Genomic DNA, 27059 nt, shown 5'->3' on the forward strand with positions numbered 1-27059 from the left:
TGAAGAGACCTCTGGTGGCATGTCTTGTGGGGTATGCATGGGTGTCTGAGCTGTGTGCTAGTAGTTTAAACAGACACCTCGGTGCATTCAACATGTCAAAACTTCTTACAAAAACAAGTAGTGATGAAGTCGATCACTCCTCTACTTTGAGCCATGAGAGATTGACATGCAAATTATTAATATTAGCTCTACCTGTACATTTAAGAGCCAACTGTGCTGCCTTGTTCTGGACCAGTTGTCATTTTCCCAAGTTCCTCTGTAGCACTAATGTGGATCCTAATCAAATCAACTACAACAAATCATGTACCATGCATACACCATATAATGGTTATTTTGTTTCCTCAATATGTGTTCTAGATTGTGTATTGGCAAAGGCTTTACATGGTGCTCTTGTTGTTTGTTCTTACAATGTCACACAAAAGAGAAGTCAGTCATTAGAAGTATCAATAGTGAAATGAAGTCAGATTTTCCTCCATAAAACATTCTATGAACATAGTGTTCTGTGCTGTATGAGGCAGAAGTTTCCACCGTGGCACTTTCAAATGGCAAGATGCTTTTTTTCCCTCTTTACAGATTTAGAAGAAGAATAAGGTATATATGCTTCATAAAGATTGGTTGCAATCTATATAAAAAGCCATGCTTAAAGATTTGATCTCGTGTTTCAGGATCTTTCTCATGGGCTGGCAGAACTTCTCAGTTACGAAGGCAACGTGGAGGAGGACTTCTGTACTACTTTTCAGGTGGGGAAAACACAAATTCTTATACACAATAACACTTATGAAACATAATATATTTGACATCACCATAATACATACTGTGACAGCACAAGGGAAGCGCTCCACTAATGTGATGAATGTTATTTTAGGTGTCGCAGGAAGAATTAGGTGTGATCAAGTCCTACAATCTGAAACCGGGAGGAGATAAGATTCCTGTCACCAACCAGAACAGGAAGGGTAAGTGAGAAGTAGACAGATGCCAGAGAAAAGACCACTGTCCTTCAGTAGCTTGGGATATCTAACAGTACACTGCCTTTCAGACTATGTGGCAATTGTTTGTTCTCTCATAGTTGATTGTTTGATTATTCTTGTCTTTGCAGAGTATGTCCAGCTGTACGTAGATTTCCTGCTGAATAAGTCCATTTACAGGCAGTTTACTACCTTCTACTATGGCTTCCACAGTGTGTGCGCCTCCGACGCTTTGATGGTAAGAATGTCAAGACTTTTGGGCTTCCCGAGTGGCACAGTCGTCTAAGGCACTGCATCCCAGTGCTTGAGGCGTCACTACAGATTCGGGTTCGAACCCAGGCTGTGTTGCAGCCGGCCGCGACCGAGAGACCCATGAGGCGGCGCACAATTGGCCCAGCGTCGTCTGTGGTAGGGGAGGGTTTGGCCGGCCAGGATGTCCTTGTCCCATTGTGCTATAACAACTCCTGTGGCGGGCCGGGTGCATGCACGCTGACACGGTTTCCAGTTGTACAGTGTTTCCTCTGACACATTGGTGCAGCTGGCTTCTGGGTTTAGTGAGACAGGTCAAGGGCAGGCAGGGGTCAGTAATCCAGATAGGTGGGGCAAAGGTACAGGACGGCAGTCAGGGTAGGCAGAGGTCAGTAATCCAGATAAGTGGGGCAAAGGTACAGGACGGCAAGCAGGGTCAGGGCAAGCAGAAAAGGTCAAAACCGGGAAAACTAGAAAACAGGAACAATCGAGAGACAGGAACAGAGGGAAAACCGCTGGTAGGCTTGACGAAACAAAACGAACTAGCAACAGACAACCAGAGAACACAGGTATAAATACACAGGGGATGATGGGCGACACCTGGAGGGGGGTGGAAACAATCACAAAGACAGGTGAACCAGATCAGGGTGTGACAAAAAAGGGTTATAACCATACCGGAACACTTTTTTGGTGCTATATACTGTATATAACTTTTTTAATGGTTCTTTATAGAACCTTAGGAAATAGTTATTTATAACAGCTTACAGGTTCCATTTAGAACCTTATGAGTATGGTTCTTTATAGAACCTTCAAAAAAGGGTTCTGCTAGGGTTAAAAGCCAAAGAACCACTATCTGGTATTATTTAGAACCATTCTTTTTTAGTGTGTATCACTGAAAGTGAAAGGACATAATTTGTTGTGCTGCATTTCAGTGCCAGCTGGTCCTGTTTGAAGTGTCAATAGTGTTCAACTCATGTAGAAAGTTCCTGATTAGGCAGCATAGGGAGAAACGTGAGGTCCATTTTGCATTTACATTTTACAGAGAGGCAATGAGGAGTTGAGGCTAGGCTGTGTGTGCATGAAGGTGTGTGAGTGAGTGTACTGTTCCTCGCTGCCTGCTAAATGTGTTCACAGAGCTCCCCTCCCCCTCTCTTGACATAGGCGTCCTAACAGGGATTTTTGTGTGCTCTGTCTCCACCCTGTAACCAGGGCTCTTTGGGCCATAAGGGGGAGGCTCGTATGAGTGGCCTATAGAAAGTGTACGTGGGAACCACAATAAATGACAAGAGTGACGTCCTTCCACGAATATAAATCAGACAGACCACAAAGCTTCTGTATTCATGCAGAACCAGGCCAGCTTTATGGTTAGATTTGCATGGTTTGACATGGGAGGATCTGGCTCTCTCTGGTCGTTATCAGTTGCTTTCCCATTAGCTAATTAACTGTTTCCTTGCTGACCTGCTGACTGAAACCGATCGGCATATTGTGGAACTAACAATGAGTGAAAGATGGACCACACCAACCGTCTTTGATAGGCAGGCCGCGGTCCGTATCCAGACCCGTACGGACCACGGGTCCCCACCAAAAAATACGATTTTGTTGTAATGTTTGAGTCACTCAGATAACATATGAACACATTAAGAAATGGCAAAATGTGTAGAATAGCAGGAAATAATCTTTAAAACTACAACATTTTCTCTCCAACAATAAGAGCAGTGTAATCAGTTTGTGTCTTGGACAGTGCTTGTGTTGGGGTTGAAGTTTGTTACTACACTGATCAATTACCATATCAATCCAGACCTTTTCCACCTAGGACATTTGTGTGACTGGACCTTTTCAAATAGTATTTGAGTACCCCTGGACTACACCAAGTAATCAATCAATTAGAATAAATAAAAATTGACATGATTATGTAACGAACATCGTCGGGAGAAGGAGAAGACCAAGGTGCAGCGTGGTAAGTATTCATAATCCTTTTAATAAATACGAATACTAGAACAAAAAAACAAAAAAACGACAAACGAACAGTTCTGCAAGGTGCAATACACAAAACAGAAAACTACCCACAAACACAGGTGGGAACAGGCTACCTAAGTATGGTTCTCAATCAGAGACAACGATAGACAGCTGCCTCTGATTGAGAACCACACACGGCCAAACACAAAGAAATAGACAACATAGAACACCAGACATAGAATGCCCACCCCAACTCACGCCCTGACCAAACCAAAATAGAGACATAAAAAAGGAACTAAGGTCAGGGCGTGACAGTACACCCCCCCCCCCAAAGGTGCGGACTCCGGCCGCAAAACCTGAACGTATAGGGGAGGGTCTGGGTGGGCATTTCACCGCGGTGGCGGCTCTGGTGTGGGACGTAGACCCCGCTCCACCTCTGGCTTGGCCCACTTAGGTGGCGCCTCTAGAGCGCCTCGCCTCCGACCCCGGACTGGGGACCCTCGCAGCAGGCCCCGGACAGGAGGGCGACTCTGGCAGCTCCGGACAGGAGGGCGACTCTGGCAGCTCCGGACAGGAGGGCGACACTGGCAGCTCCGGACTGAAGCCCGTCGCTGGAGGCTCCGGACTAGAGGGCGTCGCTGGAGGCTCCGGACTAGAGAGCGTTGCTGGAGGCTCCGGACTAGAGGGCGTCGCTGGAGGCTCCGGACTAGAGGGCGACGCTGGAGGCTCTGGACTAGAGGGCGACGCTGGAGGCTCCGGATTAGAGGGCGTTGCTAGAGGCTCCGTACTGACGGGCGTCGCTGGAGGCCTCGTGCCATGGATCATCACTGCAGGCTTCGTGCCATGGATCATCACTGGAGGCTTCGTGCCATGGATCATCACTGGAGGCTTCGTGCCATGGATCATCACTGCAGGCTTCGTGCTATGGATCATCACTGGAGGCTTCTTGCCATGGATCATCACTGGAGGCTTCTTGCCATGGATCACCACTGGAGGCTTCTTGCCATGGATCATCACTGGAGGCTTCGTGCCATGGATCATCACTGGAGGCTTCGTGCCATGGATCATCACTGGAGGCTTCGTGCCATGGATCATCACTGGAGGCTTCGTGCCATGGATCACCACTGGAGGCTTCGTGCCATGGATCCTCACTGGAGGCTTCGTGCCATGGATCATCACTGGAGGCTTCGTGCCATGGATCATCACTGCAGGCTTCGTGCTATGGATCATCACTGGAGGCTTCGTGCCATGGATCCTCACTGGAGGCTTCGTGCCATGGATCATCACTGGAGGCTTCGTGCCATGGATCATCACTGCAGGCTTCGTGCCATGGATCATCACTGGAGGCTTCGTGCCATGGATCCTCACTGGAGGCTTCGTGCCATGGATCATCACTGGAGGCTTCGTACCATGGATCATCACTGCAGGCTTCGTGCTATGGATCATCACTGGAGGCTTCTTGCCATGGATCATCACTGGAGGCTTCGTGTCATGGATCACCACTGGAGGCTTCTTGCCATCGATCATCACTGGAGGCTTCGTGCCATGGATCACCACTGGATGCTTCTTGCCATCGATCATCACTGGAGGCTTCGTGCCATCGATCATCACTGGAGGCTTCTTGCCATGGATCATCACTGGAGGCTTCGTGCCATGGATCACCACTGGAGGCTTCGTGCCATGGATCATCACTGGAGGCTTCGTGCCATGGATCATCACTGGAGGCTTCGTGCCATGGATCACCAGTGGAGGCTTCTTGCCATGGATCATCACTGGAGGCTTCGTGCCATGGATCACCACTGGAGGCTTCGTGCCATGGATCATCACTGGAGGCTTCGTGCCATGGATCATCACTGGAGGCTTCGTGCCATGGATCATCACTGGAGTGGAGAGACACACAGGAGGCCTGGCTCTGGGAGAAGGCACAGGACTCACCAGGCTGGGGAGACATGCAGGAGGGTTAGGGCTTAGCACAGGCACAGAACTCACCAGGCTGGGGAGACATGCAGGAGGCCTTGTCCGAGGCACCGGATGCACTGGGCCGTGGAGGCGCACTGGAGGTCTCGAGCAACGAGCCTGCACAACCTGTCCTGGCTGGATACCCCCTGTAGCCCGGCAAGTGCGGAGAGTTGGAACAGGCCGCACTGGGCTGTGCTGGCGAACCGGGAAAACCGTGCGTAGGGCTGGTGCCGTATAACCCGGGCCGAGGAGACGCACTGGAGACCAGATGCGCAGAGCCGGCATCATCCCTCCTGGCTCGATGCCCACTCTAGCCCGGCCAATTCGAGGAGCTGCGATGTAGCGCACCGGGCTATGCGTGCGCACTGGGGACACCGTGTGCTTCAAGGCATAACACGGTGCCTGCCCGGTCACTCTCTCGCCACGGAAGCACGTGGAGTTGGCTCAGGTCTCCTACCTGACTCCGCCAATCTCCCCATGTGCCCACCCCCCCCCCCAAAAAAAATTATGGGGCTACCTCTCGTGCACGTTACCTCGAGCCAATTCCTCGTAGTGTCGGCGCTCCGCTCTAGCTGCCTCCAGCTCCTCTTTCGGACGGCGATACTCTCCCGGCTGTGCCCAGGGTCCCTTGCCGTGCAATATTTCCTCCCATGTCCAGGAGTCCATTACACGCTGCTTGGTCCTTTGGTGGTGGGTAGTTCTGTATCAAACGTCGTCGGGAGAAGGAGAAGACCAAGGTGCAGCGTGGTAAGTATTCATAATCCTTTTAATAAATACGAATACTAGAACAACAAAACGACAAACGAACAGTTCTGCAAGGTGCAATACACAAAACAGAAAACAACTACCCACAAACACAGGTGGGAACAGGATACCTAAGTATGGTTCTCAATCAGAGACAACGATAGACAGCTGCCTCTGATTGAGAACCACACACGGCCAAACACAAAGAAATAGACAACATAGAACACCAGACATAGAATGCCCACCCCAACTCACGCCCTGACCAAACCAAAATAGAGACATAAAAAAGGAACTAAGTTCAGGGCGTGACAGATTAAAAAAGACTGGAGTACTGCAATTAACTGTATGTAGTGAATTTTCAGATGAGCTGACAGCGATGGAAATTTCCCTCATTGTTTTATTGCGGTCATTGGTATCTGTCTGGGCAAGGACTCTGCTGCACTTCCAAAAACAAATATTTGACTGTTCAATTATCTGTTTGCTGTACGTGTCACTGAATGCCAGAGTTGGTATTTATGCCACAGCTGAACCGACCACAAACCACAGTTAAACATTCATTTAATTATTTTCCTGGTGCAGCAATTTTAGCATGCATGCTGAGTCTATCCTTTTTGAATAGGAATCTAATATGCATTGTTGGGTTCTAAATAAACCGAGTAAAAAACTCACGGACGCTTAGTAAAGCTCAAACCAAGTTTATTGACCCGCTGGGTCATACAGCTGCATAAGACCAAAAACATTATAACGATTCTCGTGGGCTGAAGGAAGAGTGGTGCAGTGTTTAAAGTGTTCATCATTTAATCCAAAAACCAAATCGAACAAAAACAACAAACAGGAGAACGAAAGCGAAACAGTTCTGTCTGGTGCAGACACAAAAACAGAAAACAACTACCCACAAAACACAGGTGGGAAAAGGCTACCTAAGTATGGTTCTCAATCAGAGACAACGATAGACAGCTGCCTCTGATTGAGAACCACACCTGGCCAAACACATAGAAATAGACAACATAGAACAAAAACATAGAATGCCCACCCCAACTCATGCCCTGACCAACCAAAATAGAGACATAAAAAGGATCTCTAAGGTCAGGGCATGACAAACATATTCATACAAGTACTGGTATTTAACCCTTTCTCCTATGCTGAGTCTCTTACACATCTGAACACCCAATACATCTATATTGCTAATAGAACCTTAGTGATATCTGTTCTTCCTTACTTCATCTGACCTGACTCCTCCCCATAGGATCCCTGATGTCCAACAATAACATATTCTCACAGAATGTAAAATGTCTAAATTCCCCTCTCTCCCTCAGTGACATGAATAAGGATACTTCATATTTTCAATTTAGAACTCAGAACCCATCAGAATGTAACAGGAATATAATTTTAAACAGAATACAATGCAGTGCAATATCAGAATCAGTAATACTATGTCATTTGTCGCAATGACTAAACTTGACGGGGACTCAAATGACAAATGTCCCTGAGCTTTTTGTTTTTGCACTGAGACTAAAACAAAAATCCCTCTTTCAATCTTGGTAGGACTTGCTACTTAATATGCTCTTGTTGCACCAGCACCAACATAGAATTTGCCAGTAGTTAGATATATGCAGTACTGCTTCTATTTTTAGTTCTGTTATTACAATCTATTAGTTCTCAGGAGATTTTTCCTCTTAGCTTTCCAAGGCAGTGCATGCTCATATGAACAGGCTCATATTGTACATGTATTTTCATGCTGGTCAGTGAAAGTGGGACGGAAACATGTACTGTACATGTAGGAAAAGTCAGCTTTAGCCCCCACATGGCCCCACGCCAGTGAATGCAATCGGCTTTCAAACTAGCTCCTTGATACAGTTACGCAATGGTTGTCTACGCTTGCATTAATTATGCAACACTGCTGTGACAGCAATAACTCACTGGCTGTCTAGTGGGGTGAGGGGAGAGAGGGAAGATGGGTGAGAGAGGGGAAAGGGAGTGTGGCAGACCACAGTTTGGTCTGCCCCAGATTCTTCAGTAACTCTATACCTCAGCTGGATCTTGCCATTGGCTTGGCTTGCTCTAGCTAGTCATCGGGTTGCATTTATGTTTGCACTTCATGAACAAGGTGAAACTGTGCTGCTGTGAGGCAGTCTTGCAGAACGTGCACTGCCTGACACTGCTGTCTGGGTGTGTTTGGATAAAGTGGAGTCATGATGTGATAACACAGCTAGCACACAACTTTCTGAGAACCATATGTTTCTTTGCGCTTGGTGAGAGCGTTGTTGTCCTATGGTTATTTGGCATATAACCTTGCCACAATGTTCTGGGAATGGTGCAGGATACCCAGCTAGCACATAACGTTCTGAGAACCATATGCTTCTTCGGTGGGAATTTTAGTACTACGTTTTCTACAGGTTTCCTCATGGTTCTATTTAAAGTCATGTTCTCAGAACGTTCAGAGAACATTAAGAAACAATATTTTTCTGTCGGAATTTCAGTACTTCAGCATAACGTTTTCTGCAGGTTCTATTTTAATTCATGTTCTCTGAACATTAAGAAAACTTTCCATAAAAAACACAAGAAAACATTAGTTATGTTCAAAGAAAGTTCTAAGAATATTATTTAAAAACACATTCTCAGCGTCAACAAAACTCTCGCTATCCTCTATCTTTTAGTATTTATTCGGATTTGAGGCAGCGGCTACTGTTCCTGGGATTCAAACAGGAAACAACACAACAAATAAAGTACATAATATACATAAATATACATAGCACTACATTTACATTACAATTTAGCCATTCAGCAGAATTTCCCATCCAGAGCGACCCTCAGCTAATGCATTCATCTTAAGATAGACAGGCGAAACAACCACTGTCGTCTCCCAACCACGTATCACATACATAATACAATGCATAATACAATACATAATACAATACAAAATGCATAAAAATTGTCTGTGTCCCCGTCGTGTTGTAAGGTGTTCTTTTATCTGTTTTTTGATCTGTTTTTATTGCTAGTTTGAGTTACCTGGGGTGGCAGAGAGTTTAATTTAGCCATTGCTCTATTTAATACTGTGTGTTCCCCAGCCTCTGTTCTGGACCTGGGGATTGTGAAGAGACCTCTGGTTGCATGTCTCGTGTGGTACTGATGAACTCCGAAATGTGTGCCAACTGCTTGAACAGACAGTTCGGTACCTTCTACACATCAACACTTCGCACAAAGACCAATAGTGATACAGTCAATCTCTCGTCAACTTTGAGCCAGGAGAGATTGACGTCCATGTCATTGATATTTGCTCTCCGAGTACATCTAAGTGAAATACGTGCTGCTCTGTTTTTGACCAACTGCAATTTGCCTATGTGCTTCTTTGCCGCACCTGACCACACAACTGGACAGTATTCCAGGTGCCACAAAACTAGGGCCTGTAGGACCTGTCTGGTTGACTGAGATATGAAGAAAGCAAAGCAATGTTAAGTGTGTTCAGGTGTGTTGGCCACACCTGATCTTAATTAGTGATTGTTGCGTTTAAAATGGGGTCTGTTTGAATAGACTAAAATGAATAGCTTTGTATGAGTAAAAAAAAACTTGGTATTCTAGCAACATCCAGGTGGTGCAGTGGACTATTCCATGATTAGTAAACAGAAGATCATCGGTTCTAATCTCACAGATACCATGCCTCAATTTAAAAAAAAAAATGTGTTTGCATGATTAATGCTGATTATTTTCCATGTGTCCTATCTGTGCTTAGAGTTCAAAACAGTTCATGCTAGCTAGCAGTGTTATTAAAAGTCTTATTGAAACATGTTCTCAGAATGTTATTTCTTTACTTAAATAAAACCTCTCAGGAAAACATCCAGGGAACCATAGTAAAAGTTGTGGCGAAATCCTGCACTTAAGTGCGCTGCCACTTTAAGAGCGCATGAGCAGTAGGAAGGAGGAGATAAAAGAGCTCGTTAAGCTCTATTGGAGAGGAGCTATTGATTGGCGCGACAGTTTTTGTTGTGTGCTATGCTGCAGAGGTTTTTTGTTTGTCTTCAGCGTATGTGGTTGTACAGTGTTTGGATCAATCCTCGGTGTGATCGCTCGATGACGTGGTTGTTCTCATTTGGGACCACGATGGTTATGGATCAAATGGATTAGTAGCAACATTTGTTGCGAAGCGTTCAACTACAACCCAACATACCATCGGACAGTCAGACCGGATACCTGCAACCTCAAGACCACAGCTAAGCCCTCTCTTGTTCCCTTTCTCTCTTTCTCTTCCCGCTATGGTCCAGTGCTTTACACTGCAACCGACTCTATTTCCTAAGTACATTGAAGTTTCATTGGAGCTGGACTAGTGTGTATATGAACACCACACATTCATACCCTCTGCAGTCCTTCCCAGGAAGAAAATACAAACTATTGCAAATCCTCTGTGTGATGACTGGGTTCATTTGTTATTGTATGAAGTTGCTGTTTATTTGCTCTGCCATTATTGTTATATGAGGTATGTTTGGTGGGGTTACCAAGAATTGTGGAAGGAATGTGATGTGTATTCTTTTTCTCTCCGCTGGCTATCTGGTCAACAGGCTACACTCTAGGCAGTCTCTTCTGTTGATGTGTGTGGGTCTGGTAGTGGTACTCGCTGTTCTACTATTCTTTTCTTTCGGCAGGGTTAATACCTGCCTGGCGCCCGAACAAAATCTTCTTTACCTTTCTCTAATTAATACCGCTACAAAGTTCTCAGAACCTCAGCTTTACCGGTCAGGACACTTATGGCTTCGTTCCCAGAACCAAAGGAAAACCAAAAACGTACATTCCCACAACATCCAAGGAACCAAATGTGCTAGCTGGGAAGAGTGCATGGGACTGAAAAGTGGTCAAGGACAGAGTAATACAGAGAAAATATGCAACTATGTCTATTAGGGTTTGCAAAATGAGGCCAAAGGTATCAAGTTTGCAACTTGATAATGCTTGCATAATGTGTATGATTAATACTTTAGACAGTGTGTGACACAACAATCCATGCATGACACTACCATAGTCATGCACTGCTCTGTTTAAGTGCAAATTTTAGTGCAATATTGGGTCAATAAACAGGGATTCATGATTCAGACCAACATGGTAGTAACTCCTTGTCTTGTGTCATGCAGTAGTCAGGTTTTAATGGACAAACTCCCTTGGTACTACCACTGGTTGTCTTGTGAAATCCTGCAGTTTCACTGGAATCCCATTGTGTCCTGTAGTTTCATATCCTGCCGTTTTACTTGTCAGACTATTGCGATAGCGACTCTGTGTCTTGTCCCTCTCGTTGTAGTTACTGAGGCCCGAGGAGGTGGAGATCCTGGTGTGTGGCAGTCCCAACCTGGACATGAGCTCTCTGCAGAAGGCAGCCCAGTACGAGGGCTACAGCAAGACTGACCCCACCATCAGGTACTATAAACCCATCATATCAGTCATTGTGTAAAAAGGCCTGATGTCTCATAGATATTAAAGCCACAATCCTGAGTTTCTAAATGACCAGTGAACAGCAGGAAATATCCCAGATGGTGCATCTAATTAAAGTAGGTCCTAATGATTGTGCCTAACCCTAACCTTAAAGTAAATCATCTAATGTGTTACTCCGTCTACGTGGTCAGGGCGTTCTGGGACGTGGTGCTGGGATTCCCTCTGAAGTTCCAGAAGAGGCTGCTCCACTTCTCAACAGGAAGTGACCGCGTCCCCGTGGGAGGAATGGCCGACCTCAACTTCAAGATCTCCAAGATTGATGCCTCCACCGACTGGTGAGATACTGCAGATGTCCTCACTGTTTTCTTTCTTATTCATTGTAAACATGTTCGAAAGTACTAAAAGCAGACCTCCTTTATTCAGTTGGTATTGTCACATTTGATTTATACAGAACAGCAACTGTGAACAAACGTGAATTTATCGTTGACCTTTTCTTCCTTCCAGGTTGCCTATATCTCACACATGTTTCAACCAGATCTGCCTGCCACCATACAAAAACAAAAAAGAACTGAAGCAGAAGTTAACTATTGCCATTTCAAATGCGGAGGGATTTGGACTGGAGTAAACTCAGATAACGACAATGGTTAAACTGCCATTTATCTTTGGATCGTGGTCAGTAGGGTGTGTATATTTGAACATGTTCAGACATGCTACCAGTAATCTCTCAGCTTCAGTATTTCTTAATAATATACTTAACAAATCTGGTTCTGTAGAATATTGAGTGAAAAGTTACATTACAAGTATAGCCTTCAAAGCTCTCCCGTTTGTGCTATAAATACCTTTGCCTTTTGGATATCAAAATGGACATGGAAAATGTTCTGCCCAGTCCATTAAACAATGGAGTTGTTTATTAAAGTCAGAGGTTGAATGTAGGTCAGAGCAGGGCTGGGTTGGTCTGTGATAAAATAGTTAAACAAACAGTCTGCCAGTACTGTGGTGTCAGCTCTTAAAGTGACAGAGCCCATCTCTCCTCCTGAACAGAGTTCTTTCCCGCCTCTCTTTGACAAAAGCCTTTTCAGGACTAACATTTAAATCATTCCGAGTCTGATGGTAAATTATGAACACAGATATTATCTTGTTGGTATTTATACTAATATATTTTGTTTTCAGAGGTCTCAGAAGTTTTGAAACATTTGGAAGACGTTTCTGTTATGTTGTTCGTGAGCAGAGTTTTTAGACGACCCTTTCTGGATGGGTTCATGTAGAGCAGGAAAGGGAATCAAGCTTCGGTAAGGTTTATCATGTTGGGGCGGCAGGTAGCCTAGTGGTTAGAGTGTTGGTCCAGTAACCGAAAGGTTGCTAGATTGAATCCCCGAGCTGACAAGGTAACAATCTGTCGTTCTGCCCCTGAACAAGGCAGTTCACCCACTGTTCCTAGGCCGTCATTGTAAATAAGAATTTGTTCTTAACTGACTTGTCTAGTTAAATAAATAAATAAATACAGTAGTTGTGCTGGTATATGGCTATTATTGATGTGGGAACTTACTGTGTACCTTGTTTGCTTACTCCCACATTGTCGGTGATGCCTCTCTGTACAGATTACATCTCTTGGTACAGTTGGCATATTGTATGGAGAGGTATGAAATAGTTACAAAACACCAATGAGATCACGATTGATATCAAGGCAAGTATGAGTTCGGTGGACCTCACACACCTGCAGGTTAAAACGATGAGACGAATTCATGAAATGTACAGTATCGGGAACTATGTCATGTGATTTAATACTGTTGTATAGGGATCCTTTTGTAAAGTGGTGACACTTGTGTGGTAGTTAGCTCGCTCAGGATGTCCATATTTCATGGACTGTATGATTCTTCTAAAATGATCTTGATAATAAAAATAAGGTCTTTGTTGAAACAGATCCGTTGTCCTGTTGCATGTGGTGTCCAATTAAACAAAGGTTACCAGGCTTAGACGATCTTGCCTTACATTGAGTCCTCCCTCATTACTCTTTCTCCTCAGGTAATGGACACTTACACTAAAGAAAGACTGCCTGTGCTTCTCTAACAGGAGCAATCGGTTGTGTTGATTTATGAGCCCAGGTCAACTGTTTATAGTTCTCCCCAACAGTGAGGAAGTGAAGTTGCAATGCATACCACCAACTGTGATGGAATGGAAGTTATTTAAAGTATACTGCATAGATAACTATTTACATCATCATTGAATGTATATGTTGGACATGGGGATTTAGTCACAGTTAAGTTCAGTGGAGGCTGCTGAGGGGAGGATGGCTCACAATAATGGCTGGAATGGAGCGCATGGAATGGCATCAAACACATGGAAACCATCCTCTCCAGCCATTACCACGAGCCCATCCTCCCCAATTAAGGTGCCACCAACCTCCTGTGGTTAAGTTATCCTGTACTCTAGAAAACATACGAAAGGGTCTGAATACTTATGTAAATGTGATATTTAATTTTTTTATTTGAAATACATTTGCAAAAATTTACAAAAAACTGTTTTTGCTTTGTCATTATGGGGTATTGAGTGTAGATTGAATTATTTTATCCATTTCAGAATAAGGCTGTAACGTAACAACATGTGGAAAAAGTCAAGGGGTCAGAATACTTTCTGAATGCACTGTAAGTTATCCTGCATTCTAGAAAACCTACTAATCATGTGGCCTGTTGCTGATTTTAAACATGTGCACTATGTTCTTCTGGAGAAGCCTTTTAGTATAGTTGACGTGATGAGCTAATGCTTTAAATGGGGAAAGTGTTAATTAAGCAGTAGCCAAGCTTGTGAAAATATAGACCAGTCGCCCAATCACAGGAGGGATCCCCCAGCAGAAATAAAATGACTACTAGCCTTCCATTTAAATCTGGGTTGCTCTCTTGTAGTCTAAATGGACCCAGCTGCTGCTAGGAACCTCTAAAAGCATCTGTATAGACGGTCTCTGTAGTCTTTCTCTAGTCTATGTACAATGTTGTACTGTAGCCAGCTGAGAATGGACTCCTATCATAAAGGTTATCAGAGAGCCAGTCAGTCAGCAACCATACTCACATGATAAACCATAGAGACTGTAGATGACGCAATCACATCACGTGGCTGATCAGAAGGTTGAGTCTCTCAGTAAAATATTTGACCTTCCTACAATCAGACAGCTTTGTGTGTCCAGTTTGGCCCCGAGTGACTGACAGCCCTCCGCTGTCTCACACCTCAAGGTGGGTCTAGGTCAATAATCAGGCCAAAGGTAGACCAGAGAACTCAATAGCCAGGGGCCACGTTCATATCTGTCTGATCAAGGCCATATAACACCTCACCACATGCCATCGGAGGCGTGTTAAAAACACTTTATAAAGGTTACCGCCATTCATCAGATCAACAACCGCCCGGTTTCTGAAGTGACAATGTGTACATTCATAGTTTGGATTGCAACTGGAAAAAAGCCAGTTATCGCATTCAGAATGCCTTAGAGGCATGCTAGACCAGTGCTGATTGACGAACAGGGTTGGACGGGTTGGGTTGCCACAGCAGAGGGCTCGACTTAGAACGGTAGGGTGTCGACAAGCAGAGTAAAAAGGTGCTCCCATTTTTGGGTGCCTTTGCTGTACTCTGAGAACTGAACGTAATATTGATATAAACCCAATGTACCTGGGCGTGGACTGGTTGAGAACACGTACAGGCATAGGATTTTAATTTGACCTGTAGTGTCGCAGCAAAATTATTCCAAACTTTTTGTCCATAATGTTGCTTGAGCTGTGGTTAGGCTATTATCTGGTCAAAATGAGGCTACATGAAAAGCAGAATACTGTTAATATAACTGTGTGCTAGTGCGTGTTTTCTGTGAATTTATGTAACTGATGAAGCTCATCTGCATTTCCTGCGGGGCAGGGAAATTCTCAGCAACAAAAGAGTGATCTAATTAAGACCCTACATCAATGGAGTACCAGTACTTGCAAGCGAGGTCACAATAGGGCCTAGGTATGTCCACTCATGACAGCTGTCCGAATACCTCAGCTGTGACTCCTTGGCTCTCATTACCCAGTGGTTCCCAACCAGGGGTACTAGGACCCCTGGAGGTATTTGGCCTATCCACTTCAGAAAACTCATGAGATCATAGGCTTACTGGTAAAATGCACATGAGTGGGTACTTCAGGGGTACACCGGGCAGAGCAAAATTCAGTTGGTGGTATATTAACCGAAACAGGTTGGGAACCACTGTCATAACCCACTTTTTACTGGCACAGGTTTAATCTCTCTAGACAGACGGGTTACCTCCCACAATGTACCAATGTTCCAGGTCTGGGATTTCCGAGACTAGCACAGGTTGGCAAACCTACAGCACTACACCGTTGCTAAGTGCCACAAATTGTAGATGAACTAATTGCTCTCAGGTAGAGAAGAGTATAAGAACCTTATGTCTGAAGTTCACTGAAACCACTCCACATCATGCAAAAAAATGACTTATCATGAAACCAAGTTCATAACTCTAAGTCATATCCACAAGTGTCTGTTTTAATTCCTTATTGCCTGCTACTGTAGTTCTACTGTATAGCCTGCTGTGTCCCAGTTCTTCACAATAGCAACTTCTTCCCTTTTACATTTTATTGACTTAACAACATGGCTGTGAAAGTGTTGTCACACTCCCCCAGCCTATTACCAGCATAATAGGAGGGGAATTATGAATGTTTTCCCTTTTCATCCATAGGTTATTGCCTCCAAAGTGGCGCAGCGGACTAAAGCACTGCATCTCAGTGCAAAAGGCATCACTACAGACCCTGGTTCGATCCCGGGCTGTATCACAACCAGCCGTGATCGGGAGTCCCATAGGGCGGCGCACAATTGGCCCAGCGCCGACCGGGTTAGGAGAGGGTTTGGCTGGGGTAGCCAGTCATTGGAAAATAAGAATTTGTCCTTAACTGACTTGCCTAGATACAGTTGAAGTCAGAAGTTTACATGCACTTAGGCTGGAGTCATTAAATCAAATTTTTCTACCACTTCACAAATTTCTTGTTAACAAACTATAGTTTTGGCAAGTCGGTTAGGACATCTACTTTGTGCATGACACAAGTAATTTTTCCAACAATTGTTTACAGACAGATTATTTCACTTATAATTCACTGTATCACAATTCCAGTGGGTCAGAAGTTTACATACACTAAGTTGACTGTGCCTTTAAATAGCTTGGAAAACTCCAGAAAATGATGTCATGGCTTTATAAGCTTCTGATAGTCTAATTGACATAATTTGAGTCAATTGGAGGTGTACCTGTGGATATATTTCAAGGCCTACCTTCAAACTCAGTGCCTCTTTGCTTGACATCATGGGAAATTCAAAGAAATAAGCCAAGACTTGTGGACCTCCACAAGTCTGGTTCATCCTTCGGAGCAATTTCCAAACGCCTGAAGGTACCACGTTCATCTGTACAAACAATAGTACGCAAGTATAAACACCATGGGACCATGCAGCCGTCATACCGCTCAGGAAGGAGACGCGTTCTGTCTCCTGGAGATGAACGTACTTTCGTGCGAAAAGTGCAAATCAATCCCAGAACAACAGCAAAGGACCTTGTGAAGATGCTGCAGGAAACAGGTACAAAAGTATCTATATCCACAGTAAAACGAGTCCTATATCGACATAACTTGAAAGGCTGTTCAGCAAGGAAGAAGCCACTGCTCCAAAACCGCCATAAAAAAGCCAGACTACGGTTTACAACTGCACATGGGGACAAAGATCGTACTTTTTGAAGAAATGTCCTCTGGTCTGATGAAACAAAAATAGAACTGTTTGGCCATAATGACCATCGTTATGTTTGGAGGAAAAAAGGGGAGGCTTGCAAGCTGAAGAACACCATCCCAACCATGAAGCACGGGAGTGGCAGCATCATGTTGTGGGGGTGCTTTGCTGCAGGTGGGACTGGTGCACTTAACAAAATAGATGGCGTCATGAGGTAGGAAAATTATGTGGATATATTGAAGCAACATCTCAAGACATAAGTCAGAAAGGTAAAGCTTGGTCGCAAATGGGTCTTCCAAATGAACAATGACCCCAAGCATGCTTCCAAAGTTGTGGCAAAATAGCTTAAGGACAACAAAGTCAAGGTATTGGAGTGGCCATCACAAAGCCCTGACCTCAATCCTATAGAAAATTTGTGGGCGGAACTGAAAAAGCATGTGCGAGCAAGGAGGCCTACAAACCTGCCTCAGTTACACCAGCTCCTCAGGAGGAATGGGCCAAAATTCACCCAACTTATTGTGGGAAGCTTGTGGAAGGCTGCACAAAATGTTTGACCCAAGTTAAACAATTTAAAGGCAGTGCTACCAAATACTAATGGAGTGTATGTAAACTTCTGACCCACTGGGAATGTGATGAAAGAAATAAAGCTGAAATAAATAATTTTCTGTACTATTATTCTGACATTTCACATTCTTAAAGTAAAGTGGTCATCCTAACTGACCTAAGACAGCGAATATTTACTAGGAAATAAATGTCAGGAATTGTGAAAAACTGAGTTTAAATGTATTTGGCTAAAGTGTATGTACATTTCCGACTTCAAATGTACATAAAAGTTAAATAAAATACATTTTAAAAATGTAGTGCAAGGTAAACATTTCAGGGTCAATGTCAAGGTTATACAGAGTAGTGTTTACACTCATGTTTATTTTGCTTAATCTAATGCTCTAGTATTGCACAAGCATTAATGTGTCAGTTAACCATAATCTAAATAAAAAAGGTTCTGTATGTTGTTTCGCACTGTACATGGCGTTCACAGATTCCATTGTAGTGAGGTGATATTTATCATACAGGCTATATTATATACAGTACCTTACACTCGAACCCGTAATAAGACTGCAATGAATATTAAACTGAATATCTGAATATCTGACTCTATTATCATGTGAATGCTATAAGCGAATCCGATGGTTCTAGTCAAAATAGCGAGCCTTGCGTCACCACTTGGAATACTATAAGTTACATGTGTCCAACATTAACAGGCTGAGAGACAAAGAGCTAATGATTCATTTAACCTCAGTTCAGAGCTGCACAGTTAGAGGCCGAGCATATATGCTATGTGAATAACTTTTACCATTAGTTAAAATACATATTTTACCTTTATTTAACTAGGCAAGTCAGTTAAGAACAAATTCTTATTTGTTAAACTGACTTATTCAGGGGAAGAACTACAGATTCTTACCTTGTCAGCTCAGGGATTTGAACTTGCAACCTTTCGGTTACTAGTCCAACGCTCTAACCACTAGGCTACCCTGCCACCCCAAATAGAAATATTACTCACAAATAAGAGGACGGTGGTTTGTATCCATTTAAAAGTAATCAGATGTAGTACAGTTATGCAATAAGAATATGCATATCAAATGGTACATACCAGAAGTCTTCAATGTGAAAAGATACAAAGTCTAAACGGATAAAATACATACTATAGTGTAACGGAACGCTACACCTGGAGATTGGTTTAGAATAACTCCATGAACAAAGTTTCCACCCATCTTTTATTTTCCCCAGAGCGCCAAATATCAGTATCTCTCATCACTTTGCTTGGCCAAAACAATAAACAAAGGGCATAAAAACACCATATGCATTCTTGAACCTTTTCTAATCTAAATGATAGGAGTGCACCCTCTTTGAACTAATTAACACAGTAGCTGTAAAAATACATCCATAGCACTTAAAAACAATAAAACATAGACCTAAGAAAATTTGCGAATCTTTATGAACTCTTGAAACATTCAGAAAATGACAATTTAATTCACACAGCAACATTAATTTAGTCGACTCAAGTTTTAATGTGTCTTCACACCCCCGGCGGTGTGCGTGCTCCCAGGATTCTATGGGAGCCTCCCGCCTCTGAGAAATCCACGGATAAGGTTGTGTTTGACTTTTATGATATCCATCATATGGTCTGCCATCCAGACATTGCCATAAATCGTGATTGAGTCCTCACCCTGGACCTTAGCGTCTGAAAGTTGCTAGACTCATCTTCATCACTGGCCTTCATCATCATTCACATTTGTTCACTCTATTTTTTCACTACATCATCACAGTCGTTCTAAGGATTTTGATGAAAATACTTAACATAAAAGTGGAATTAAGTCCACACATTTGTGTAATATGAATCAATAGGTAATGGAAACGTTACAACATATTGGTAATATTTTGTATTCGACATTGCCCACTTTTGATGTGCCCAGGGTTTTACCAGCCCTGGTTGCGCAATCGATATGCTGATAGAATTTAGGGAGTCTTGTTTTCAGATTAGCCTTGTTATAATCCCCAGCTACAATGAATGCAGCCTCAGGATATGTGGTTTCCAGTTTACATAGAGTCAAATGAAGTTCGTTCAGGGCCATCGATGTGTCTGCTTGGGGGGGAATATATACAGCTGTGATTATAATCGAAGAGAATTCCCTTGGTAGATAATGCGGTCGACATTTGATTGTGAGGAATTCTAAGTCAGGTGAGCAGAAGGACTTGAGTTCCTGTATGTTGTTATGATCACACCACGTCTCGTTAATCATAAGGCATACCCCCCCCCGCCCCTCTTCTTACCAGAAAGATGCTTGTTTCTGTCGGCGCGATGCGTGAAGAAACCAGCTGGCTGCACCGACTCCGATAGCGTCTCTCGAGTGAGCCATGTTTCAGTGAAGCAAAGAACGTTACAGTCTCTGATGTCTCTCTGGAAGGCAACCCTTGCTCGGATTTCATCAACCTTGTTGTCAAGAGACTGGACATTGGCGAGTAGTATGCTAGGGAGTGGTGCGCAATGTGCCCGTCTCCGGAGCCTGACCAGAAGACCGCTTCGTTTGCCCCTTTTACAGCGACGTTGTTTAGGTTCGCCGGCTGGGATCAGATCCATTGTCCTGGGTGGAAGGCAAAACACTGGATCCGCTTCGGGAAGTCATATTCCTGGTCGTAATGATGGTGAGTTGACGTTGCTCTTATATTCAGTAGTTCCCTCCCGACTGTATGTGATAAAACCTAAGATTACCTGGGGTACCAAAGTAAGAAATAACACGTAAAAAAACAAAATACTGCATAGTTTCCTAGGAACGCGAAGCGAGGCGGCCATCTCTGTCGGCGCCAGAAGTAGGAGCCGTCAGTGCTCGGTTGTCTCTACCAAGTCTGTCTCCAAACAATTTGATTTGCTGGTTTTAAGCATTCAACTTTCAAATAGCTCTTTGTTGACTGTTGCTGGGTGCTATTGTCCTCCATCAGCACAGGCCTGTACCCTTCCTGCCCTAAGCTCTCTCCTGGCCCCTTACACTAAGTCTGAATTTGTCCTGCTAGGTAACCTAAACTGGGACATGCTTAAACCACCTGAGCAGGTCCTATAGGAATGGGACTCCCTAAATCTTTCTCAGATTATTACCAATCCCACAAGGTATTACATTTACATTTAAGTCATTTAGCAGACGCTCTTATCCAGAGCGACTTACAAATTGGTGCATTCACCTTATGATATCCAGTGGAACAACCACTTTACAATAGTGCATCTAACTCTTTTAAGGGGGGGGGGGGGGGGGGTTAGAAGGATTACTTTATCCTATCCTAGGTATTCCTTAAAGAGGTGGGGTTTCAGGTGTCTCCGGAAGGTATGACCCCAAACACCCAGAAAGGCTACTCTCCTCGATGTTATCCTCACAAATAATCCTGATAGGTATCAGTCTGGTGTTTTCTGTAATGACCTTGGTGATCATTGTTTTACAGCCTGTGTTCGTATTGGCTGCTCAGTGAAACGACCTGTCCTGATTTGTCATAGACGCTTGCTAAAAAACTTGAATCAGCAAGCCTTCCTTCATGAACTGGCTTCTGTAAAATGGTATAGAATCAGTTTGATCCCCTCTGTCGAAGATGCTTGGCCCTTCTTTTTTGATATTTTCAGTAGTATTGTTAACAAACACGCCTCCATGAAGAAAATGAGAATTAAAAACAGGTTCAGTCCCTGGTTCGACCATGATCTTGCAGAGTTACTCCACCTCAAGAATTGCATTTGGAGAAAGGCTCGGCACACGCATACTCAGGCTGACTGGCTCTCGTTCAGGCAAATGAGAAAAGTGCACTCAGGCTGTCCGGAAGGCCAAAGTTAGTTACTTAAAGGAGCAGTTCTCTCTCTGTGGGTCTAACCCCAAGAAGTTCTGGAAAACGGTTAAAGACCTGGAGAATAAACCCTCCTCCTCACAGATGCCCATGTCCCTAAATGTTGATGATGTGGTTGTTACTGATAAGAAGCAAATGGCTGAGCTCTTTAATCACCACTTCATTAAGTCAGGATTGTTATTTGACTCAGCCATGCCTCCTTGCCCGTCCAACATTTCCTCATCTTCCACCCCTTCTAGTCGCCCCAATGCTCCTCCCTTTTTTCCCACTGTGTCACTACAAAGTTTCTCCCTGCAGGCGGTCACTGAGTCCAAGGTGCTAAAGGAGCTCCTTAAAAACTTCTTAAGGATCGGTGTCCCGCTAGCGGGACAACTTCAGGTGATACTGGAGGGCACGCAATTCAAATAAATAATCATAAATATTATGGATTTTAAACATTTAGGTTCATATAAGTGTCTGATATCGGCTGAAAGCTTAAATTCTTGTTAATCTAACTGCACCATCCGATTTACAGTAGCTATTACAGCGAAAACATGCCATGCGATTGTTTGAGGACGGTGCCCCACATCAAAATATTTTTCCGCTGGCACAGTTTCATACATTCACATATAACGATTAAATATTCACTTACTTTTTGAAAATCTTCCTCTGATTTGTAATCAAAAGGGTCTCAGCTATAACATGTAGTGTCGTTTTGTTAGATAAAATCCTTCTTTATATCGCAAAAAGTCAGCTTACTTGGCGCCATCGATTTGAGTAATCCACTCGTTCAACTTGCAGAGAAAGGAATCCGAATATCTACCGCTAAACTTTGTTTCAACAAGTCAAAATACGTTTCTATTTACTCCTCAGACACCCTAAAATGTAATCAAACTATAATATTTCTTTCGGAAAGAAGTATGTTCAATATGTAACCGATTTTAGCAGGTGGGTAATGTCTTCATGCGCGCGCAAACACGAATTTCCAAGACTGTCCTTCTACTAAAACTGATATTTCTTATTCGTTTTTGAAGTTACAAGACTGAAACCTTGAACATAGACTGCTGACACCCTGTGGAAGCCATAGGAATTGCATCCAGGGAGCTAATTTTCAATATGACCTTTCTCTTGCATTTCTAAGAGGATGATCTCTCAAAGAAATGCTGGTTGGTTTTTCTTTGGATTTTCTCCTACCATATCTATTGTGTCATATTTTCCTACATTATTTTAACATTTATACAAACTTATAAATGTTTTCTTTCCAATGGTACCAATTATATGCATATCCTGACTTCAGGGCCTGAGCTACAGGCAGTTTACTTTGGGCACATCATTCAGACAGGAAGTGGAGAAAAAAGGGGCCTATCCCTAAGTTTAAACTTGACCCCAAAAAAACATCTCTGTCAGATGGTTTAGACCCTTTCTTCTTTAAGGTGGCTGCTCCTATCATCGCCAAGCCTGTCTCTGACCTTTATAACCTGTCTCTCCTCTCTGGGGAGGTTCCCATTGCTTGGAAGGCAGCCATGGTTCGTCCTTTATTTAAAGGGAAGATCAAGATTATCCTAAATGTTATAGGCCTATTTCTATTTTGCCCTGTTTATAAAAAGTGTTGGAAAAACTTGTCAATAATCAACTGACTGGCTTTCTTGATGTCTATAGTATTCTCTCTGGTATGCAATCTGGTTTCCGCTCAGATTATGAATGTGTCACTGCAACCTTAAAGGTCCTCAATGATGTCACCATTGCCCTTGATTATAAGCAATGTTGTGCTGCTATTTTTATTGACTTGGCCAAAGCTTTTGATACGGTAGACCATTCCATTCTTGTGGGCCGGCTAAGGAGTATTGGTCTCTCTGAGCGGTCTTTGGCCTGGTTTGCTAACTACCTCTCTCAAAGAGTGCAGTGTATAAAGTCAGACAATCTGCTGTCTCAGCCACTGCTTGTCACCAAGGGAGTACCCCAAGGCTCAATCCTAGGCCCCACGCTCTTCTCAATTTACATCAACAACATAGCTCAGGCAATAGGAATCTCTCTCATCCATTTATATGCAGATGATACAGTCTTATACTCAGCTGGCCCCTCCACGGATTTTGTGTTAAACTCTCTTCAACAAAGCTTTCTTAGTGTCCAACAAGCTTTCTCTGCCCTTAACCTTGTTCGGAACACCTCCAAAACAAAGGTCATGTGGTTTGGTAAGAAGAATGCCCCTCTCTCCGCAAGTGTGATTACTACCTCTGAGGGTTTAGAGCTTGATGTAGTCACCTCATACAAGTACTTGGGAGCATGGCTAGACGGTACACTGTCCTTCTCTCAGCACATATCAAAGCTGCAGGCTAAAGTTAAATCTAGACTTGGTTTCCTCTATCGCAATCGCTCCTCTTTCACCCCAGCTGCCAAACTAACCCTGATTCAGATGACCATCCTACTCATGCTAGATTACGGAGACATAATTCATAGTTTAGCCGATAAGGGTGCGCTCGAGCGGCTAGATGTTCTTTACCATTCGGCCATCAGATTTGCCACCAATGCTCCTTATAGAACACATCACTGCACTCTATACTCCTCTGTAAACTGGTCGTCTCTGTATACACGTCGCAAGACCCACTGGTTGATGCTTATTTATAAAACCCTCTTAGGCCTCACTCCCCCTATCTGAGATACCTACTTCAGCCCTCATTCTCCACATACAACACCCGTTCTGCCAGTCACATTCTGTTAAAGGTCCCCAAAGCACACATCCCTGGGTCGCTCCTCTTTTCAGTTCGCTGCAGCTAGTGACTGGAACGAGCTGCAACAAACACTCAAACTGGACAGTTTTATCTCAATCTCTCCATTCAAAGACTCAATCATGGACACTCTTACTGGCAGTTGTGGCTGCTTTGTGTGATGCATTGTTATCGCTACCTTCTTGCCCTTTCTGCTGTTGTCTGTGCCCAATAATGTTTGTACCATGTTTTGTGCTGCTACCTTGTTGTGCCGCTACCATGTTGTGCTGCTGTAATGTTGTGTTGCTACCATGTTGTTGTCATGTTGTGTTGCTACCATGCTGTGTTTTCATGTGTTTCTTCCATGCTATGTTGTTTTCTTAGGTCTCTCTTTATGTAGTGTTGTGTTGTTTCTCTTGTCGTGGTGTGTGTTGTGTCCTAAATTGTATATTTTTTTCCGATCCCAAGCCCCATCCCCGCAGGAGGCCTTTTGCCATTTGGTAGGCCGTCATTGTAAATAAGAATTTGTTCCTAACTGACTTGCCTAATTAAATAAAGGTTAAATAAATAAATTACAATATCAAACACCTGCACAAAGCCTTTTAGATGTGAATACACTACAACATGCTGGGTTGTTTGGTTGCAGGCGTTGGGTAACTTAGTTGGGTTGTTTTCTTTAAAAAGAGCAAGGTTGGGTTGTTGATGCTGGGTTATTGGTGCTGGGTTATTGAGATATGACCCAGCGGGTCAGATCAGAAGACTGGAGGCGTATCTTATTAGGCGCGTGGCTTTTAGATATTTATTTTTGCCCACCTGTGAGAGTAAATGTTATTTCTGTTCATCAGTTCTGTTGTATAGTTATGACATGTTAAGGTTGAACATTGACATTTTTGTAACTTCAATACACCTTATGTAACACGTGGGACAGTGGCTGTCGGTGCCATTTAAGATGAGGGAGGACGGTATTTTTGGATAACTGTCATTCATATTCCATTCACTCAGCTCAATATAACATCGATAGGTTTAGACTACTACATGATACTCAAATTTTCCCTGTACCAATAATGAGGTTGCTACAACCTAGCCTATGAATGAAAGTTTACAATGTACGCTAGATGCACAGGTTGAGAGAAATTTGAGTAATCAAGGTGACAGACATTGACAAATTCAATACCGACTTGCACACTCTTGCCTGCATCTAGCTGATTTAGGGTGGAATCATTAGTCCAGCAGTTGCAAACAAGCAAATTCAGGTATGTTTATCATCGTTTCGTTCCATTTGCTTCCATTTAAGAAAGGTTGAATGAATACACCCTGATCACACACAAACACAGTTCACTTTCATAGCAGTGAACAGCATGATCCCTTTGATCATTGTATAATTTCTTCTCGCATCTATGCGCTCTCCTCCTCTCAACTTTTCCCTTCGCTTGTGGACTTCAGTGAACAACACATCAGCTGTCTGTGACTAGGCAAAAAAATCGTTCCAAGCCAAACCTTCATATCATAACCGCTAACCACTACACACAGCCTACATCATTGTCACCCTATTATGATGTCATAGTCAGCATAGCTACTAGAACTAACGCACTGTACCCAGAGGACGGAAATTAGCTTTCCTCCGGCTACACCATGGTGCTACCCTACAGAGTGCTGTTGAGGCTACTGTAGACCTTCATTGCAAAACAGTGACGTGAATATATTTAATATAGTTTTGTCTATTCACTGAGGAGGATAGTCCTCCCCTGAGGAGGCTCCACTGACATGGGATATGACCCAGTCTCCCACAGGAGCAACCAACGTCTTGGTCCGAGGGCAGACACCGGTTTTGAAGTTTGCAGGCGGGGCTACCTCATCACATTACCATGACAACCGTGCCCGACTCATGTCCTCTACACTTACAGAAGTGTTTGAGTTCCCTAAAAGTCTATGCAAATCCCATTGTTGGGATAGACAGTGAGTGTACAAAACATTAGCAACACCTGCTCTTTCCATGACATAGACTGACCAGGTGAATCCAGGTAAAAGCTAAGAGCCCTTATTGATGTAACTTGTTAAATCCACTTCAATCTGTGTAGATGAAGGGGAGGAGGCAGGTTAAAGAAGGATTTTTAAGCCTTGAGACAATTTAGACATGGAATGTGTATGTATGCCATTCAGATGGTGAATGTGCAAGACAAAATATTTACATTACATTCAGAAAGTATTCAGACCCCTTCACTGAAATGTATTAAATAAAACATTTTCCTCATCAATCTACAAACAATACCCAATAATGACAAAGCGAAAACTTTTTTTTGCAAAGAATACAACATTTAGAAATACCTTATTTACTATGAGACTGTAAATTGAGCGCAGGTGCATCCTATTTCCATTGATCATCCTTGATTGGAGTCCACCTGTGGTAAATTAAATTGATGGACATGATTTGGAAAGGCACACACCTGTTATAAGGTCCCACAGTTGACAATGCATGTCAGAGCAAAAACAAAGCCATGAGGTCGAAGGAATTGTCCATAGCGCTCCGAGAAAGGATTGTGTCAAGGCACAGATCTGAGGAAGGGTACCAAAAAATGTCTGCAGTATTTAAGGTCCCCAAGAACACAGTGACCTCCATCATTCTTAAATGGAAAAAGCTTGGAACCACCAAGACTCTTCCTAGAGCTGGCGCCCAGCCAAACTGAGCAATGCCACTGACTTTGAGTAAAGCCAGAGTGTCTATGTATGCGGATGACTCAACACTAGACACGTCAGCTACGAGAGCGACTGAAATGACTGCAACACTCAACAAAGAGTTGCAGTTAGTTTCATAGGGGGTGGCAAGGAATGTTGGCCCTCAATATTTCTTCAACCTAAAGCATTGTATTTGGAACAAAACACTCACTAAACCCTAAACCTCAACTAAAACGTATAATAAATCATGTGGAAATTGAGATGACTAAACTGCGTGGAGTAACCCTGGATTGTAAACTGT

The 27059-nt window shown here is 43.5% G+C and overlaps 1 protein-coding gene across 2 annotated transcripts in view; it reads left to right on the top strand.

The window, feature by feature from the left end:
• The window catches only part of LOC139570125 (probable E3 ubiquitin-protein ligase HECTD2), a 45103-nt gene extending 31840 nt beyond the window's left edge, over positions 1-13263 (top strand). For both annotated transcript variants that reach the window (XM_071391685.1, XM_071391687.1), the window contains exons 16-21: positions 666-740; positions 866-953; positions 1097-1203; positions 11155-11270; positions 11477-11620; positions 11790-13263. In XM_071391685.1, the coding sequence (XP_071247786.1) occupies positions 666-740; positions 866-953; positions 1097-1203; positions 11155-11270; positions 11477-11620; positions 11790-11910 (651 nt within the window). In that variant the 3' untranslated portion in view covers positions 11911-13263. The remainder of the gene's footprint in view (positions 1-665; positions 741-865; positions 954-1096; positions 1204-11154; positions 11271-11476; positions 11621-11789) is intronic.
• Positions 13264-27059: the final 13796 nt, after the last annotated feature.

The sequence above is a fragment of the Salvelinus alpinus genome, chromosome 3 (assembly GCF_045679555.1).
Source record: "Salvelinus alpinus chromosome 3, SLU_Salpinus.1, whole genome shotgun sequence".
NCBI lineage: Eukaryota > Metazoa > Chordata > Actinopteri > Salmoniformes > Salmonidae > Salvelinus > Salvelinus alpinus.